This window comes from Cordyceps javanica, chromosome 3 (genome assembly GCF_051103115.1).
Source record: "Cordyceps javanica chromosome 3, complete sequence".
Classification (NCBI taxonomy): Eukaryota; Fungi; Ascomycota; class Sordariomycetes; order Hypocreales; family Cordycipitaceae; genus Cordyceps; species Cordyceps javanica.
The window spans coordinates 2,238,358-2,257,541 of record NC_139297.1 but is presented as its reverse complement, the minus strand read 5'-3'; the positions used below and the strand labels follow the sequence as shown (position 1 = coordinate 2,257,541).

Here is a 19,184-nt window from a genome sequence, read left to right as displayed (position 1 = left end):
TTTTTACACTTTTCCTTTGAGATTCAGTTTGCTCTTGCATTTTATTCTCTTCTTGTTGGAATTCATTTCTGGTTGTTGCCTGCTCTGGTTAACCTGCCCCCTGCGGCTTGATGTTAACCGGCGTTGCATATCTCATGCACTGGGGGAAAAAAAGAGACGGATAGTTACTGGTTTTTTGTTTGATTACTAATGTTTGGCATAGAAGGTGAAGATGGAGGTGGGAATTTGCCCTTTGTCTTTGTTTTCTTTTCGTTTTCCCTTGTTGTTTCTTTATCTTGGGTGGTCGTCGTAAACAGGCTGTGTCGGCTAATACGATGTGTGTCCTATCCGACATGGCCTCGGAGAAGCTTTTGCCTCCCCGAAATGTACAATAGAGGAAGAGAAGTCAAGTTTTTGGTTCAGCGCATGGCTTTTTATAAAATCCCGTGGGAAGACGGAAGGCGAAGATGCAACTTTGGTCAATAAAATAGAAAAGTATCAAGATGAGCATCTTTGTAACAGCCACTACCAGCGTACATCGATTTCATATGCATGATGTCCTGCATTGGTGCTTCTATTTTATGCCCCTCCAGACCGATTAGACAACAAAAAGTGTTCTAAAAACAACGCCATAAATATGATCCAAACGCCGGCGCCGTGGTAGTAAGTAGTAGTATGCAGAAGCCCAGAATGGGCACTGTCCACTTTCCCCCAGAAAAAAGAATGCTTCCACTCCGACATCTCTCGCCCTGTTCTCTCGATTTTCTTCCCTCTCCGCCTTGCTCCCATTTTCCTTTACTTCTTGAGCTTGGCGTTCTCGGCCGCGTCGCGCATGTTCTTGCGCATCTTGCGCTCGTTGCGGCGGACCCTCTCCTTGCGCTCGCGGCGGCCGTCGCCGCGGATGCTGGTGCCCTCCTTGCGGCGGGCCTCGGCGGCCGGGTCGACCTCGACGAGCCAGTCGTCCTCGCCCTTCTTGTTGAGGGCCTTGTACCCCCACTTGCGCGTCCACTCGCCCGTGGCCTCGTCATAGGCCAGGTTGCGGCGCTGCTCGCGCGTCTTGGGCGCGATGCCCTTCTTGGCGGCGAAGCGCTCCCACTTGGTCGGCGGGCGGGCCTGCGGGACGGGCTTCTCGCGCGGCAGCCGCGTCGACGGCGCGGGCAGCGACAGCAGCACCCCGTCCCGGGTCGACGTCGGCGCGCACGTCGTGAGCAGCTGGTTGATGAGCGACTGCGCCCCGTCGCGGGCCACCTCGGCGAGCGACTGCTCGAGGCAGGCGTGGTCGAGCGTGATGCTGTTGGGGTCCTCGGCCATGAGGTACCCCAGATCAAACGTGTACGGCGTCGGCTTCTCGACGGCCACGGGGAGCTTCGGTTTCGAGGCCGGAACGGACATGGTCGTGGTGTGGTCGTGTGTGTTTGCGGTAGCGGCTGCGGGGGAATGCTTATTTGAATTGAGATGGTTGTTTGACGAGACTAAGTACTCTGGCAAGATCGGGGTTTTCTGCTTTCAAAAAAAATATGGCTAGTTCATCCAGCGGCCCTACAATCTCCAGCAACTTTTTTTTTTCCCACCTCGATAGGCTCTTATCGGTCGGGGCCGGATCAACGGCGCTTTGATATTCCGGCTCAGCTTCTCTACTAGTGGAGCCCGCACCCAAGGCACGAGTAATACAGCGCTTCAAGGCCCCCCTACGGTACCTAGGCTACAGGTGCTTCAGTAGACAATCTGAAGCCTTCAATTTACTGGGGTGCAGGTTTGGCCAGAAAGTTGACGATAGTTTTTCTACCAAAGCTTCAAACCCTCACGCGACTCCCTACCGCCCCCCAGCCCACCAACGGGGCCACCGCCGATATCGAAACCCGTCACTCGCCGTAGATACCGATCCGTGTGTTCGATTGATATTTTCATTTTCCCTTTCGGGTCCCCGAGCTGGCCACAATGGCCGCCGCCGCCGCCGCCGCGCACAGCTTCAAGGCCGCGATGCTGCGGCCCGCGCTACTCCCGCGAGCACCGCGCATCCAGCCCGTCCTCGTCGCCGCCGCGCCCCTCTCCACGACTAGCCGCCTGGCCGCCGCAGCGGGCGGCGTCAAGAGCCGCCGGGACCTTGTCAAGCCCACCAAGAAGACGTTCAACAGGAAGCGCCTCGGCGTCGAGAACGTACGGAAGCCCGCCCCCGGGGAGCGCAAGGCCTTCCGCAAGCGTATAACGCTCAGCAGCAACAGCGCCCTGGCCGTCGAGGGCCTGAGGTCGCTCGACGCCGGCCTCCTGGCCGACACGCAGAGCACGGCCACGGTCGTCGAGCTGCCCGACCCGGTTGTCGACCAGTTGCGTGCCCTCGGCGCGTTCCGCCCGTCGCAGAGCTGGGGCCTCTTCCGCAAGCCTCATGTCCTGGTGCGCAAGGAGACTGTAGAGATGGTCACCAGGATGGACAGGTCCGTTGCCGGCAAGGAGGTGGCCAAGATGATCCTCACGGGCAGCCGGGCGTCTGGCAAAAGCACCGCGCTTGTCAAGGCCATGAGCCATGCCCTGAAGAACGAATGGGTGGTCATCAACATCCCGGAAGGTATGGGCTTTCTTTCTGTCTCTCTTTCTCACACAGCTCGTTTTACATCGATCGCTAACGTTGGTTTCCCCCCTTTTCCCACACAGCCCAGGATCTCGTCATTGCCCACACGGACTACGCACCCGTCCCGAACACGGAGCCGATGCAATTTACGCAGCCCACATACACGCTTAACCTTCTGCAAAACATCCTCAGGGCCAACAAGGCCGTGCTCGAGAAGCTCAAGGTTGAGCAAAAGTCGTCTCTGACAGGCGGCCTGCCCGAGGGCTCATCACTTGCCGCCCTCATCACCAACGTCAGGGAACCCGACGCTGCCTGGGCCGGCTTCTCAGCCCTCTGGTCGGAGCTGATGCTGCCCGGCCGACCGCCAGTCCTCATGACCATGGATGGCCTCACATTTGCCAACAGGGACACCCAGTACCGTGACCCTGCTTTCAATAAGGTCCACGCCCACCATCTCACCCTCGTCGGACACTTCTTCGCCGCTCTCTCCGGCGCGACCAAGATGCCCAACGGCGGTGCCGTCATCGTCGCCGACTCAGCGAGCAACACCCCCGCGCGCCATCCTTCCGAGGCCCTTGTTCTCGCGCAACTCGAGGCCGGCCAAGCCGACCGCGCCGTGCCGACCCCGGATCCGTACCTCCGCGGCTACGACGACAAGGTCTACGACGCCCTCAAAAATTGCCACGTCCTGCGCCTCGAGGGCATCTCCAAGGATGAGGCGCGCGCTCTCATGGAGTACTGGGGCGCCAGCGGTCTCGTCCGCGACGTGCTGAGCGCCGAGCTCGTCGCCCAGAAGTGGGCGCTCGGCGGCCACGGCAACATTGGCGAGATGGAGCGCGTCGTGCTGCAGAACCTGAAAATGTAAAACTAGAGAGGCGAGAGGGTGTCGCCCAGAGATCAATGCTGTGGGAGAAAAAGAGTTCTTGTACAATATGACATTGCTTTAGAGGAGTTTTATACATACAGGCAAAGCTACATCTTCTAATCTTGTGTACTGCATCCAGGCAGTTGATGGTGAAAATGAAATTCTGAGTGACTGACGTTGTATTTTGAGTCAGTAGACTCAATCTGAGAATGAACCGCATACGCGATGAAAAATTCGTTACAGTAAATTTCAAATGTCCCACACTGCAACAATTATTTTCCCTGAAAGCACCCACCATCATAGAAAATGTCTTTCCAAGCAACAAGTTATAAAAGACAATGGAATAAGTACTCCCAACGCCACGTTTCCACACTGGTAGATCGAACAATCAAAACTCCCGCCATTTCGTGCCTTTCCCCGCTACCACCTTATTTAGAAGTCATCCATGTCATCATTGCCATCATCACCAGTGGCTGTGACAAATACAAGTCTCGTGCCGCTACCGGTTGTTTGCCAAACCTAAACGCTGTGTTAGTAACCATGATGTATGAGTGAGAGATTGCTCGAGAGAAACTTACGTCAAGAGTGGTGTACTCTTCCAAGGCGCTCATCCATTGGTCCTCGGTGAAGCCCTTGGCAATGACACGCTCCTTGACCTTTCTCATGCTCAGCTCGACGCCCAGCTCATCATCCTCGGCATCATCCGCGCGGCAAGCGCCAGAGTCGGCGAGGGCCTTGACGAGGTTGTAGATTCTACTGCTGGCGTTGAGGCCGCGGCGGCCGGTGCCGTACTCGACGTTGAGACTGTCTTTGGAGGCCTCGACCAGGCGCAGGGCCTCATCGACGTCGTCTTGGGTGACTTCGTCACTGAATCGCAGGCGGGCCAGTGCCTGCGCAAGACGCACGACACCAAGTAGCGTACGCGGGGTGGTGTGGGTGAACTGTTTGCCCTTCTTCTCGGCACGCTGCTGCTGGTCACGCATGCGGACATAGGTGCGGATCATGTACTCGGTAACGGACTCGGGCACGACAGGCCTGTACGTACGGGCCTGGGCAACATACGAACGCACCTCGTGAGGGGTAAAGACGACGTTATCAGTGCCAATGTCGGGGTGACGGCTGTTCATGTGCACGAAGGCAACATGCTTAGCCAGCTGCTCATCTGACTCACGAGTGGGAACGTCGAGCAGCAGGAAGATGATGTCGAAACGGGACAGAAGCGCGGCGGGGAGGTTGATGTTCTCGACAGGGGAGATGCGAGGGTTGTAGCGGCCGTAAATGGGGTTGGCTGCAGCAAGAATAGACGTGCGGGCGTTGAGGGTTGTAGAGATACCAGCCTTGGAGATGGAAATGGTCTGCTGTTCCATGACCTCGTGGATAGCAGTTCGGTCATTTTCGTCCATCTTGTCGAATTCATCGATGCAACAAATGCCATTGTCCGCAAGAACAAGAGCACCACCTTCGAGCACCATTTCATCGGTGACTGGGTCTCTCATGACGGCGGCTGTAAGACCGACACCACTGCTACCACGGCCAGAAGTGTAGACACCACGGGGGGCGACCTTCGAAATGTACTTGAGCAACTGAGACTTGGCGACACCAGGGTCACCCATCATGCAGATGTTAAGGTCTCCCCTGATCTTCATACCGTCGCCCATCTCCTTAGTGACACCACCAATGAGCAGGAGAAGAAGAGCTTTCTTCACGTCAAGGTGGCCGTAGATTTCAGGGGCAATAGATTTGGCAAGCAGTTCGTAGACTTGGCCAGTCTGTCTATATTTGTCAATGCGTCGCACCAATGAAGGATCAACGATCATCTCGCTGTAGGCCTTCTTGTGCTGACGGATGTAGTGAGCCTCGAGGTATGTATCGGTCAGAAGGCCTGCCTTCATGGCCTTGAAGCCAGTATAGGGCGTGGGCAGGAAAATGCCAGAAATATCCACAACATCACCAGGATTCACACGACGTACGAGACTGCCGTAGCAGTGAACTGTGAGAGATCGCGGAATCTGGCCGATGGGAACTTGCTCGGCCATCTCCTGAACCTTTACCTCCTGGAAAGGAAGAAACTTCGAAGCGCGCGTGGAAGGGTTAAGCTGCCCTTTGGACTGGTTGTTCTTGCAGTCGTTCGACGGGCAAGTCATGAGAGGACCGTACTGCTTTTCCGTGACTGGCTGGAAGATTTCGCAGCCACACCGGTCGCAAGTGTACGCGCTGACTTGCACAATAGGCTTGACATCGGAGACGCGGGTCACGATAGCGCGAACGGTAATTAGGTGACCAAGGTTGTCACCACGGACGTGACGCACTGCGAGAGCCTTGGAAGCAAAGTCGGGTGCGTTGACACGCGGCTTGAAGACGAGCGTATAGCGGCGAGTAAGCTCGGCAGGGAACTTGTCTTCTTCCAGGGTAGCATCGCGCTCAACAGCTTCATCAAGCTCGCGGTTTCGCGCTTGGCGGCGCGCCATCAACACGTCGAGGACATCGTCCTTGAAGTTGACATCTGCACTAGGCTGCGGCATGACCTTGTCCACGGCTTGGGCCATGACGTCGACGTAATGCTTGGTGTTGAGCTCTATCGAGTCGACAAGCTTTAGCCCCTCGCCTGTCTGGTTTTCCCACGTTGCTAGATCGTCAAGATCGATGACTATCTCGTCCTGTCTACGATCGGCCAAACTTTGTAGAATTTCCTTGTATTTGTGGTGGGGAACTCGCCGCAGTTCTTTTTCGTGACGACGGCGCTCGCCCGTTTGATCGTCCTCATCCATGAAGTCGTACTCGTCGCTCAAGTCGTCCTCATCGATCGTAATGTTCCCCATGGCAGTGGTTATGGTGTGCTCAGGAGTCGTCTTGAAATCCCGGAGGAAGAGCTCGAACGCATCTCCAAAGCTGTTAGCATGGGGCGCGGGCGCTTACCGTAGGGACCAGCGCAAAACTCACTTTGGTGCGTCTCATAGTTGACGAGCGACTTGTATTCGCGGAGCGCCATGGTGGGCGATTGTGAAGTGCAATCTCAACGGGCGATTCCGTCGCTGCAGCTGTAACAAGACTTAGAAATGGCGAAGTTGCGAATGCGAAAACAGAGGCCGCCCTGGGTTATACAAATCAATGCACAAGTCGAGGAATTCGGTGGGGGCTGGGAGAGGGAGGATTGCCAGCCGCCAGCCGCCAGCTTGCCAACGCGTCTTGGACGCGTAACAGCGCGCTTTCGCGTTGGTGCGCCACAAAATCCATTAAACCCCTACGCCACCTGTGGCACAGCACTAACTCCCAATCGATCATTCACTGATCACCAGCGGTCGGCCGCGAGCGTCCTAAGACACTGAAGACCGACCCACTGCACGTGCCGCTTACCTCGGCCATTGGCCGGAAGTCGTAGTCTGGGGAAGCTTTCAACCCAGAGCTTCAGTCCTGTTCTCACACAGCTTTTGCGCAGACCCAAATTCAAGTCGTGGTATGCTGTAGCACACAGCCTCTCCCGTCGCAATATGGCTCCCAGAAGGAACGCGCAGTCGGTCAACGCCGAGCTCTCAATTGTCCATCTAAAGAACTGCTTGGTCAACCTTCCCCCCACTCTGGTGTCGCTGCTCGTCAATGTAAATACGGTACGTGTTGCATTTATGTCAGTTTGATGAAACTAGGGCTCTTTCTAACCTTTGATCCTATAGCCTGCTCAGAATGTCGTTGTTGAGCTCACTTTCCGTGCCCCGGTACCAGGAACACCATCGTCGTCCGGCACGCATGAGCGATCCATCTTTGTCGGCTGGACGGGCATGCCAAGCAAGCGACGAGCTGCGGCTCCTGTGAATCGAGATAGCGGACGAATCTCATCGCGCGACCAAGATACTCAGCTTGTCGAGATCGACGCCACCCTAGCACACACACTTGGTCTCAGCGATGGCCAGAAAGTCATGGCCACGGTTCACGTCGACCCCCCCATTGCGCACACCATCAACATTGAGCCCATGACTCCTGAAGACTGGGAGATTATTGAGCTTCATGCGACATTCCTCGAACTCAACCTGCAATCACAAATCCGTGCGCTCCCGAATCCAGCGTACACGGGCTCAGGCGACAAGCCAATCCCTCCGCATCCCCTCACGCTCCACCTCTCTCCGACGTCGACGGCAAACATCAAAATTATCTCGCTGGACCCCGCACCTCCCTCAAGCGCGCCGTTTGCGAAGCTGTCACCTAACGCAGAAGTCATTGTAGCTCCCAAAACTCGGGCCAAGCAACCTCAAAGCAGCGGTGACCATCGAAGTGTCGCTAGCACTTCGCGATCAAGACGAAGCGGCACAAGTACCGTTCGAAAAAGAGGTGCAAGAGAAGAGCCAAAGCCGACCATGTTCCTTCGCGCTATTGATAGATCATATTGTGCGGATTGGTTCGACGTCTCCGACCCAATCCAAGACCTCGTAGTCTGGGTTGATCGCGATCGCCTCTTCACAAACGAATTCCGCGGTGTCAACTTCGTCATTGTCGATGTCATCCGACCTGCCGGTCTACAAAAACCTCAGCCGGAAGGAGAAGCCGCACAGGCTCAGACACCTGCTTCGTCAAAAGTCATTGCACGGCTTTTGCCATGGGATGATCCTCCCAACGGACAAGCCGCGGCACTTTCAGCACCTCTATGCGCTGCCCTTGGATGCACTGGCATTGTGGGTGGTGTGATCAAGCTTCAGGCTGCGCCACAACAGCTGGGACGCAACGCGGTTCAAGCTATCAAAGTCTTTCCCTTTGCTGCGAGCGCAAAGTCGACCGAGGGTCTACGTTTTGGCAGTGAAACAAAGGCTGAAAAGGAAGAGTCGGCGAAGCGATTCAGACACATCTATTCCGGTTCGAAAGAGAATCCTGGCCTACTGCAAGGTCCCGTAACGGACGGCATAGTTGTTGGCTTGTATGAGGGTCTTGACGCGCCCCAGGGCTGGGAAGGTGGTATCATTCGCTTTGAATATGGCCCCGACCACGAACAGACCAAGGATGCTACAAATTGGCTTGCCGGTGTGGATCACAAGTTGCAAGTCGAATTCCAGCCTCCGGTGCCACGACCTGCCTGGATTCTCGACTCGGAAGAATTCGAGCTGCAACCCAAACATGACTCTGCGCTTGTTGGCATTGAAACCCTGCTTACAAACTTGGAATCCCATCTATCACACCTATCTTCTGTCTTGTTAACGGGAACGATGGGTTCAGGTAAAAGTGCAGTCGCAAAATATATGGCAGAAAAGCTGCGCAGAGACACACTATTTTACACAATCTATTTTTCATGTCGAAAGCTTGTTACGGATGAGACGAGAATATCCACCATCAAAGAGACGCTTGAGCGCCTCTTCATGTCTGCAAGTTGGGGATCTCGACTGGGAGGTAAGGGTATCGTGGTTCTAGATGATCTCGACAAGCTGTGCCCTGTCGAGACGGAACTCCAGGTCGGCAACGACAACGGACGAAGTCGCCAAATCAGCGAAGCGATACGATCGATTGTACGGCAATACTGCACACGTGATAGCAACATCGTTCTTCTGGCTACTGCCGAAGGCAAGGACTCCCTCAACAACGTGGTCGTCAGCGGCCATGTTGTGCGAGAGATTGTGGAGTTGAAGGCGCCTGATAAGGAAGCTCGCAGAAGAGTCATGGAAAGCATTGCAAAGCAAAATGCCGTTGCAGTTGACGACGCTGATACCTTCAGCAGCAATAGCCGGCCAACGACTGCCGACGGCAGCAATATTGAAGAGAATGGAGACTGGCTACATGGGGCAGATCAGCCGTCGGCTTCTGCCTCGAAATCGTCCAACAGCGGATTCATCCTGGATTCAGATCTTGACTTCCTCGATATCGCTGGCCAAACGGATGGGTATATGCCAGGAGATTTGACAGTCGTGATTTCTCGTGCCAGAAACGAGGCCATCATTCGAGCCCTCAGCGAGTCTCCCAATGACACTTCTGGAGGTGCCATTCATCTCAGCCGTGTCGACTTCGACAAGGCTTTGAAGGGCTTCACGCCTGCCTCATTGCGCAACGTCTCGCTCCAAAGCTCTACAACAACTTTCAAATCTATCGGTGGCCTTCAAGAAACACGAAAAGTTCTCTTGGAGACGCTGCAGTACCCGACAAAATACGCACCCATCTTTTCCCAATGCCCTCTCCGACTTCGATCTGGGCTTCTGCTCTACGGGTTCCCAGGGTGTGGTAAGACATTGCTTGCCAGTGCTGTCGCTGGAGAATGTGGCCTGAACTTTATTAGTGTCAAGGGACCCGAAATTTTGAACAAGTACATCGGTGCTTCGGAGAAAAGCGTGCGTGATCTGTTTGATCGTGCGCAGGCGGCAAGGCCTTGCGTGCTGTTCTTTGATGAATTCGACTCTATCGCGCCCAAGCGTGGCCACGACTCAACCGGTGTGACGGACAGAGTTGTCAACCAGTTACTAACGCAAATGGATGGTGCCGAGGGCCTATCTGGAGTGTACGTGCTCGCAGCGACATCTCGCCCTGATCTCATTGACCCAGCCCTGCTCCGACCCGGTCGTCTTGATAAATCTCTACTATGCGACATGCCTGCCGCCGAGGACCGCCTCGACATTCTCAAGGCGTTGTTCCAAAAGGTCAGACTCTCCGGGGAGCTCACCGAGTCAGAAGATGCGTGGGATGAGATTGCCCGGCGCACGGAGGGCTTCTCCGGCGCTGATCTTCAGGCCCTCGTGTCCAACTCGCAGCTCGAGGCCATTCACGACGTCCTCGACGTCGGTGGCTCTTCAACCGCCGTCCGCGGAAAAAGCGGCGGCCAAAACGGGGCCAAGCGCGGATCGGCCCCAAGCTTCGTGCAGTTTCGCTACGGCGCCGATGTAGACCAGGCCACCAATCCAGTGCCCCAAAGCAGGTCAGCTGCTCTCGTGGAGCAGGCCGCCATCACGTCCAAACTGGAGCACATCAAGCTCGCGCGCCGCAGGGAGAAGCAGGCTCACAAAGGCTCGGCCGGCGCCCCCGAGACTAACTCTGCCAACAATAACATCAACGGCGACGGCGGCAAGCCACCGGTGGACCAGAAGGAAGTAGTCATCGGCTGGGAGCACCTCGTCAAGGCGCTCGACAGCACGCGCGCCAGTATCAGCAAGGAGGAGAGGAACCGTCTGGAACGTATTTACCACGAGTTTGTGGCTGGTCGCAGTGGCAAGATGAAGGACGGGCAAGGAAGCACAGAAATCGGAGGCCGCAGCAGTCTCATGTAATCTTAGGCAACGTAGTGAATGTACAAGTATATAAATATTGCAATTTTAATTTTGTATATTGCATCGCAAGAGCCAGCAGCTTATTCGGGCATCTAGCTCTAGCTCAAGCTCGTTATCAGCATAACCATGATCGTACTGCTCGATGGTCCTTTTGCTCTAAATCTCGAAACCTACTGTTCGATGTCCCTCTTCCTTTCTCATCTTCTTTTATCTTTCCTTCTCTCTTCATGTCACTGTCCCTTGGCAGCAGCCGCCACTTCAGCAGCGAGAATCTCGTTGGCTGTCTCGAGGAGGACGTCATGCACGTCCGCGCGCGCCGCGACCATGCCCCTGTTGGCGTGAAGCCCGCGGCCGGCGCCAAACTCCATCGGCCTGCCGTCAAAGTCGGTGACGCGGCCGCCGCGCTCCGTGAAGAGCAGCTGCGCGCCCGCATTGTCCCAGGTGTAGAAGACGGCCGTGTCGCGCGCGCCGAGGCGCACCCAGGCGTCGGCGGCGCCGAGCACCAGCGCCGCGTACCGCACGTGGCTCGCCCAGAGGTCCAGCCCGGGGTACCGCGCGCCGAGGCGGCCCGCGAGCGTCCTCACGAGGCCGTGGTTGGTCGACGTGGACCGCTGGCAGTCGACGAAGCGCAGGCCCGCGAGATCGGTGGTGGTGGTGGTGGCGGTGGTGGCGGGAGAGGCGGCGGGCGGGAGTGGTGGCAGCGGTGTCGCGGGCGAGCCGGCCAGCGACGCATTTGCTGCCGAGGGAAAGCGTCGTATGGTAGTACCCTGGCCCTTGACGGCCGCCAGGAGGATGCCCAGGCCGTCCTTGTCGACGGTGTCGTCGTAGATGCCGCCGTCTTCGGCGACTCGCATGCTCGGGCAGGCCAGCACGCCGACGACCTCGCGGCCGTTCTCGATCAGCGCGAGCGAGACGGCGTACTGCTGGCCCTTGAGGAACGTGGCCGTGCCGTCGATGGGGTCCATGACCCAGAACCGGCCAGTGTGGCCGCCCTGGCCGGCGCCACCCAGGTCAATCATGTCGAGCATGTCGTCCACCGACGAGGGGCTCGCCAGCGCTTCGCCGTCGGCGGCGGCGGGGGAGGCCGACGAGCCCGCGGACGACACGACCAGGTCGTAGACTTGGTCGCGTAGCCGGGCGTCGCTGCGTAGCGCCGAGGAGTCCTCCTCGCCGAGGAAGCCGTCGGCGGGGAAGGCGGCGTGCAGGGCGCTGATCAGGAGCGCCTGCGCGGCAAAGTCGGCGACCGTGACGGGCGTCGCATCGGCCTTGGACACAGCGTTTACTTGGGCCTGTATCTCTTTGGTGAGAATGGCGGCGCGCAGGACGGCAGCTTCGGCAACAGCGCGCTCGCGTTCAAATGGCGCCGTCATCTTTGCATCTCAGAAATGAGGTTTGTCGTTTATGGTGAGTTTGTCAGTGGAGGCCGGTGTGTCGTATAGTCAGCAGCCGAGCTACACAAGTCACGGTTGGATTTTGATCAGCATTTGAGGCATCAGTGAGTTAGAAATAAAGCGGAGTGTGGATATAGCGACATGGTCAGCTTTACTTAGCCATCATTATTAATTCCACCAGAATTTAGCAAGAGCAGCAATAGAATGTCTATATGTATCTCATTACGCACATCGCTGTCATCATCCCGACATGCGTCTATTACTTGAGCCATCATATTTTAAATACACGGGGCAAACATGGACTATGAAATGGATCATCAGTGGCGGAGGCACACAGTCTGCCCCAGATAGTGTCAGAGTAGCCACCAAACGAAAAAACAAGGCCAATATAAACAGCAACGAAACAATATTAGCCATCACAAATCCTTCCAACAACGGCGATGCCAACCCAATTTCCTAATCAGACAGCGACCCATGGCAAACTCCTTCTCCATCGCCTGTCCTTCGTGAGCCGTTTCCTGAAGCCTCGCATCTTTGGGTATGTAGTATAGTTGCTTGCCCTCGCCCGAAATAAGAAAAAAGTAAAACACACTGAAATTTCAACCAATGTACCAAACGCCAGGGAAATGCAAAAGACAATGCGGAAGGCTGTAAAATCCACAACGATCAAATACATATCTTGACTCCTTCGTGTTCAAGATCCAATGCTCTGGTGCCTTGTCCATGGGCGAACTACGCACCATTTGTGCTCGGCCGGGCTGAGCTACCTTCCTTGTTGCGAGCATAGAGCGTTCTGTACATGTTGCTTAGTCTGTTGCCTGTTACGCTCTTGCTTGTATCATCGACGGGCCAAAGAGCAGCCAGGAAGTCCCTGACGAAGTAGTTAGTATAGCGAAATCAATATTGCCATGTTCAGAATAAACTTACCAGAAATTATCCTTCAGGCTTCCGTCCGCTATGGTAGCTGAAAGCTTTTCATCGAGAAAAGTTCCAATTACCACGAGCTCTACCGCGAAAATTGACGCTCGCTCTTTGCTAGACCTGACATTGTGCTTTGTTGTGGAAAGAATTCGTTCAAAGTTCTCGCGAACAGGTTTGAGCAGATACCAGATCATAGCATCGTTGTCTTGCTGACGCAGGTCCGCATCGTCACCAATCTTGCGGAGCTCATCAAGGCGACGGAGCGCCTTTGCTCTCCTTTCGTCGAGAGGACGATGCTCATGGCGGTTGCTTCTATCGCGATCACCATGACGATCTTCGCGTCGATAGTCATCACGTCTATCGTCACGCCTGTCATCGCGCCTGTCATCACGTCTGTCATCACGTCTCTCGTCGCGTCTCTCGTCGCGGCGGTAATCGTCACGGCGGTCATCCCGTCTATCGTCACGTCTGTAATCGTCACGACGGTAGTCATCTCTGCGATAGTCGTCCCTGTGACGGGGCTTCTCACGGCGTCGGTCACGTTCATCGTCGTCTCGACGTCTGTCGTGCCTGTCACTTCTGTCATCGGGCCTGCTGCTGCGGCGCCCATCTTCGGGCCGGTGATGCTTGGGAATACGAGCATCCTCGTGGGAACCGTGTTTGCGCTTGAGTTCTGGTCGCGGGGTTCCGCGGTCATGATCCCGCTCCTTTTCTCGCGGACGTTTCGCACTTTGGCCACTTGGGGATGCAGCAGAGCTGTTGCGATGGCCGTTAGACAGTGACTGCTTCTTCGCGCGGTGCCCGTCGGGCGCTCTAGGACCCGACCGATCGGTAGATTGCCTTGCAAGGAGCACAGACAGCAAGTACTCAGAGCGTCGCACGAGGTGTACTGCGCCGGGTGCCTTCAGCTTGTCATTGGCTTTGGATCTCTCTTCCTTCTTGCCGACGCGATGCTCTTCTAAAAACAACTTGTCCGAGAGGTCTAGGTCCGCATCATCGCGAATCTGCACCCACGCTCCGAATCCGTGCCGGTCGATTCCAACAAGAAGCATGGCATCTTCTTTAGCGCCCCATGGGCAGCTGTAGTTGGCGCCCTTGGTTGCGTCAGGGAGGCGAAATGCTCTCCAATCAGTTTGGCTGCGTATGGCATCGCGAAGAAGCTGCAACTGCTTTGGTCGCTCAATGGCTGTTTCGGCATTGACCTTCTTCAGCTCGCCGAAGTCGATTAAAACAGCTTTCTTATCCTTCTTCGTCAAAGTCTTGCCCATCTTCTTTTCTTCTTCGGCCATTCTGTTAAGATTGTCATCTACAGCTGTCTGTGCAGCTTTGATGAAATCGTCCAAGACAGACTTGACGTAGTCGGCATCGCGTTCCACAAGCTTTGCTTCACGGATGATGTCATCTCGTCGGTCATCCATTGAGCCGAAGCGGAAATAGGCTTTGATGAGGTTACGCTGCTCTTTGTCATTAAGAGGTCGTTTCGGATCAGCTCGTAGGGCACGTTCCTCTTCCTCTTCTTGTTGCTGTTCTCGCTGGCGCTTCTTGAGCCGGTCAGCTCGTTCAGACTCGCGATTGCGGCTCTTGATGGCAGCACGTCGCGGTGCGCTCTCAGCAGCGACTTTGGCCAGATAATCTTCGTGCTGGCGCGTCTCTTCCTCGGCTTTGATCTCTGCCAATTTGTCGGCCGGAATGATTTGATCCCAGTCGAGGTTGATGTCGTCTACCTTGACATCAGTAATCTGCATGAAGTTGTCCCAGTCAATGCCTCCACTGCTGAGGTTGATCTTGTCATCGACCTTGGTCTTTGTAACTTCTGCGTTCTCGAGAATAGAGTCAATATCAAGCTGTTCGAGGCGCTCTTGGTTTCCACTCTGCTCAAACATCTTGGACGAACGCATCTTCAGAACCATTTGGATGTCCTCGTTTGAAGATGGGCCATCAACCTTGATGCCTTTCTTGTTGAGCTCTTCCTTGAACGCAGCCTTGCCATCATCGGTAACACCGGCCTGGATAGTGAGATATTCGAGCAGCAACTTGTTTCGCGCACGTTCCAAGACTTCTTCCTCCACAGTTTCTTTCGAGACAAGGCGATAAATATTGACTGGGCGCTTTTGGCCAATTCTGTGGGCTCGGGCCATGGCCTGCAAGTCAGCTTGGGGGTTCCAGTCGGAATCAAAAATGATGACGGTGTCTGCTGTCATGAGATTGATACCCAGACCACCTGCACGAGTGGAGAGCAGGAAGCAAAAATCTTCGCTGTCGTCTGCGTTGAAATGGTTAATGGCCATTCGTCTGGGACCTGCCGCAATTGTTCCGTCAAGTCTCTGGAACTTGTAACCGCGAAGTGACATGTAGTCACCGAGGATGTCCAGCATCCGGACCATTTGACTGAAGATGAGAACGCGGTGGCCGTCCTTCTTCAACTTGGAAAGCAGTTGGTCCAGTAGCATCATCTTTCCGCTGCTTGTGATGAGGCCTTTGATTTGGTCTTCGCGACGGACGCTGCCGGCCAAGACTCGCTCTTCGGCACCAGGAAACATGTATGGATGGTTGCTGATCTTCTTGAGCTCCATCATGATGTTAAGCAACGAATTTTTGTGGCCATTGCTTGCATCAGAGAGCGCAGCATAGTTCCGAGTCAAAATGTTCTTGTAGTAATCCAACTGAACGTCGGAAAGTTCAACACGAATGATTTTTTCCGTCTTTGGCGGCAGGTCAGATTCAACTGTTTCTTTCGTTCGACGCAGAATGTACGGCGCGATGGCTGAATGCAGCTCCTGAAGCTTCTCCTGGGCATCGACTGCAGAGAGCGTGTCTAGATCCTCATCGATGTTGACTTTGCCTGGGTTCAAAAAGTCCAAGAGGGCAGCAAGCTCCGAAAGATTATTCTGGATGGGTGTGCCGGTAATGAGCACTTTGCAGGGGATGCCAAATCCAACCAATCGCATGTAGAGTTGCGACTCGCGGTTTTTGAGACGATGGGCCTCGTCAACAGCGAGCACTTGAAACTTGATGGATTGGAGAAACTGCCAATCTTGAAGAATGAACTCGTACGACGTTACAAGAACGTTGAACTTGGGCTTCCTGGGGTTACCGTCAACGAGTAACTCATTTTCGCGGATAATGTTGCGCGCGTCCTCGGGTCCCAGATACACGACATAGTTCAGGTCGGGCGACCAGTTGTTGAACGTGTCGCACCAGGCTGGAATGACACTCAGGGGAGCAACAACCAAGGAGGGCCCTTCTTGTTTGCGACAGTTGCGCAACCAGCTGAGAAAAGAGACAGTTTGGACCGTTTTTCCAAGACCCATTTCATCGGCAAGAATGACGTTGTTGCCTCGGCACCAGTTGAGGCAGAGAAAGTTGAGACCACGAAGCTGGAATGAGCGAAGCTCGCCGTTTTGAATGTAGTTCGGCTGCGCATCAAGTTTTGTCATCCTAGAACGGGTATCTGGGTTGGTTTCTTTGCGATCAGACGACCATGATCTCGATGCACGGTCAAGATACTGATCAATCTTGTCTTGAAACTGGGCACTGATTTCAGACGCTGCTTCCCAGGTGCACTCCTCATAGGTGAGGCCTTTCCATTTGACGAAGTACTCGGGGCCATCTTCCCCCTCGCGAACGTTGACGACTCTTTCAACCTTTGTGAAGTCTTCAAAGGCCTCTTCGTCACGCTCACGGTCAAGGAAGTATTGTTCCTTGACCTCGGGGGCCATGTCCTCACCAAAGCGAATATCGAGCTCATACTCGACAAGCTTTCGGAAGTAGTTTTCGACTTTGCGGAAACCACGCACATTGCGAAGAGACTCAATGGTTTCCCAAGTGTCATGCAGATTTGACTTTCCTTGCCATTTGATGAAGTACTCAAAGTCGTGTCGGCTGCAATCATAGGCAAGGACAGCATCATCTTTGATGCGATGCTTGATGACTTTTTCGACATAGGGGGAGTCGTCTACGTAGTCGGCAACGTAATACCCCTGCCCGACTTCGGTGTCATCTTCGTCCTCTTCCGCGTCGCTCTCTTCGTAAGCACCCTGTTGGACTTGTTGTGCGGCTCGTCGGCTGGACCAGCGCTTCTCCGTGAGCGCGAGGGCAGGTTGAGCTTCAAGTCGCTGTCGAGCTCGCTTGATTTGGCTCTTTGCTCGTGCGCCACCGTACGTATCGGAATCGGAGTCGGAATCATTCGTCGACAGTTGTAGCACGGGAGTTGCTCTCTTGGAGGCTATGGGCCAGGTTAGTCGTGGGGCGCGTGCCGCGGGGGTACAACAGAGCATGACATACAAGTGCGAGAGTTGTCAACACGTCGCCTCTTCGTCTGACGACGGTTAACAGGCTCAGCATCGGATTCCGATTCGGATTCCGCCTATGCGACAGCTGTAAGTAACATTATCAGCTTAGACATGCACAGTCAACGTACCAGCTTGATTTGTGGTTGGGGGCGTCGCTACGGTAAAATATTAGCGTCAATGGACAAGGTGAAAATTTTTCACGTGGCTGGGATATCATACGCTGCGACGTAGACCATAGAGCGCCGGGTTGGCTCTGATATACTCATCTTCGTCGAATGATGCTTTTCGCTTGGATACTTGGTTCGAGTCGCTGGAGCTGGCACGATCGCGCGGCTCGTCGTCGCGATCCGGTGGAGAGGCGAGAGCATTGTGCATTTCGAAGTCGGCGTCCTGAGACGCGTCATCAGCACTTGATTCTTGACTTTCTGACATGCGATCATTGTCAGAAAGATTGTTTGCGCCATTGCTGGCGCCTCTGACGGATGCCAAGGGCGACGGTTGATGCGACGGGGTCACCGAGCGATTGGAGGCCTCGCTGCTGCTTCGGGATCGTTGTGCGAGGAAATGCGAATCATTTGCATCATCTTCCATCACATGTCCGTTTAAAGGACTGCCCAGGGCAGGGCTAGACATGGTCGTGATTTCGCCGAGCGCTCGATGCGTCCTGTGTGTAAAGTGGTGTCAGCAGTATATCCCTCGCCTGCGTGGCGGCTCAGAGATGCAAGCGGTAGATAGTGGCAGCGGGGTCGAGTTGAACGAGCTGGATATGCAGTGAAAGCAATATAGAGATGGAATAGAGTCAATATCGCTTGGGTATGGCAGGTTTGGTGATGAAAAGAGACGCGAGAGACGAGGAACTGGCGGACGGCTGGAAGAGGCGCTGAAAGCTGGCCTGGGGTATGTGCTGAACAAAGGCATCAAATCCAACAGAATTCATCGGGAATTGATGTGAACATATGTCATTCCGAACGTCTAAGCCAGCGGAGAGGGCGCCATGAAGCATCGGAGCCGGGCATCGGCGAGAACTGGCGCTGGTATACTGACGGCGAGGGTGACGGGAGCATAGGCAAGAATGCAGAGAAGACTTACCAGTCATGAATAAAAATCAGACAAGGAGCCAAGTCTAGAATGCGTGAACTGCTAGTAGGGGAAGAGAAATATCGGTGAAGATCGTGGGGGAAATCGGCAGGGTGCGAGGGAAGAGTAGTTGGAGACGGCCGAAATATTTAAAAAAGCATAGGCAGAGAAAGGCAGAAAGAAAATGGAGGGACGGACGGGGCGGAGAACCGAAGGCACGGCTGGGTTGGGGCCAGTCCATTTTAGGTTCGGCGGCTTGGAGGTGGCAGGAGTGTTACAGGGACGCCACAGAAGGATAAAAGTGCTGTAACTTTTGGGGGGCTTGAAGTAGGTACCTAGGTACCTACCTACCTTACCTATGCCTACCTACTAACGATTTACTAAGTAACTTACTTACCAGGTACATCCTACCAAGTGGTACTGCATCGCCAACACTTGACTTTGAGGGAGGAACTGTTTTCTTATAGAGTTAAGTACAGACGATTACTTGGAAGATGCAGTTTCCCAAATCATTTTCAAGATTATTCTTCTTACTCGGTCCTCGACATTAAAAGCATCCAGAGGATAAATCGTGCAGTAGGATCCATACCCAGAGAACGTCCCAGTATTGAGCTGCCAGGTACCTTACCTAAGTGGTGACTACCACCGATTGTCTGTGCCACAGTCAATTAGGTCACGTGTTGATTCACCAGCTACTTAGGTAGCTACAGACTACAGTATACACAAGTAAGTAGCATGGTAGGTCTTATAGTTTCTTTACGAGAAAATTACTTTTTTGGCAACGGCTTTTTTTCGTTTAATTTTTTTTTTTGCTGCTTCTTTTTTGTTTCATTGCAAGAAGTGTAGACAACATGCCGCGTTTCATGC

The 19,184-nt window shown here is 54.5% G+C and overlaps 6 protein-coding genes across 6 annotated transcripts; 2 read left to right on the top strand and 4 right to left on the bottom strand.

Moving 5' to 3' along the window:
• Nucleotides 1-774: 774 nt before the first annotated feature.
• Nucleotides 775-1,371, bottom strand: V2A60_004891 (ribosome biogenesis protein RRS1; the record flags this gene model as incomplete). Its single annotated transcript, XM_083256205.1, has 1 exon — nucleotides 775-1,371. One exon carries the CDS (start codon nucleotides 1,369-1,371, stop codon nucleotides 775-777), a length of 597 nt encoding a protein of 198 aa, XP_083112331.1.
• A 546-nt stretch (nucleotides 1,372-1,917) lies between these two features.
• Nucleotides 1,918-3,410, top strand: V2A60_004890 (mitochondrial 37S ribosomal protein mS29; the record flags this gene model as incomplete). The annotated part of the gene is made up of 2 exons (XM_083256204.1): nucleotides 1,918-2,542; nucleotides 2,629-3,410. The coding sequence occupies 2 exons, from the start codon at nucleotides 1,918-1,920 to the stop codon at nucleotides 3,408-3,410; spliced, it is 1,407 nt and encodes a 468-aa protein (XP_083112330.1).
• Nucleotides 3,411-3,842: 432 nt separating this feature from the next.
• Nucleotides 3,843-6,399, bottom strand: V2A60_004889 (DNA replication licensing factor MCM7; the record flags this gene model as incomplete). The annotated part of the gene is made up of 3 exons (XM_083256203.1): nucleotides 3,843-3,929; nucleotides 3,989-6,291; nucleotides 6,351-6,399. 3 exons carry the CDS (start codon nucleotides 6,397-6,399, stop codon nucleotides 3,843-3,845), a joined length of 2,439 nt encoding a protein of 812 aa, XP_083112329.1.
• A 499-nt stretch (nucleotides 6,400-6,898) lies between these two features.
• On the top strand, nucleotides 6,899-10,636 carry V2A60_004888 (AAA family ATPase peroxin 1; the record flags this gene model as incomplete). The annotated part of the gene is made up of 2 exons (XM_083256202.1): nucleotides 6,899-7,015; nucleotides 7,079-10,636. The coding sequence occupies 2 exons, from the start codon at nucleotides 6,899-6,901 to the stop codon at nucleotides 10,634-10,636; spliced, it is 3,675 nt and encodes a 1,224-aa protein (XP_083112328.1).
• Nucleotides 10,637-10,866: 230 nt separating this feature from the next.
• Nucleotides 10,867-12,006, bottom strand: V2A60_004887 (inositol monophosphatase family protein; the record flags this gene model as incomplete). Its single annotated transcript, XM_083256201.1, has 1 exon — nucleotides 10,867-12,006. One exon carries the CDS (start codon nucleotides 12,004-12,006, stop codon nucleotides 10,867-10,869), a length of 1,140 nt encoding a protein of 379 aa, XP_083112327.1.
• A 753-nt stretch (nucleotides 12,007-12,759) lies between these two features.
• V2A60_004886 (chromatin-remodeling ATPase CHD1) lies at nucleotides 12,760-17,873 on the bottom strand (the record flags this gene model as incomplete). Its single annotated transcript, XM_083256200.1, has 5 exons — nucleotides 12,760-12,898; nucleotides 12,955-17,173; nucleotides 17,233-17,314; nucleotides 17,369-17,395; nucleotides 17,460-17,873. The coding sequence occupies 5 exons, from the start codon at nucleotides 17,871-17,873 to the stop codon at nucleotides 12,760-12,762; spliced, it is 4,881 nt and encodes a 1,626-aa protein (XP_083112326.1).
• Nucleotides 17,874-19,184: the final 1,311 nt, after the last annotated feature.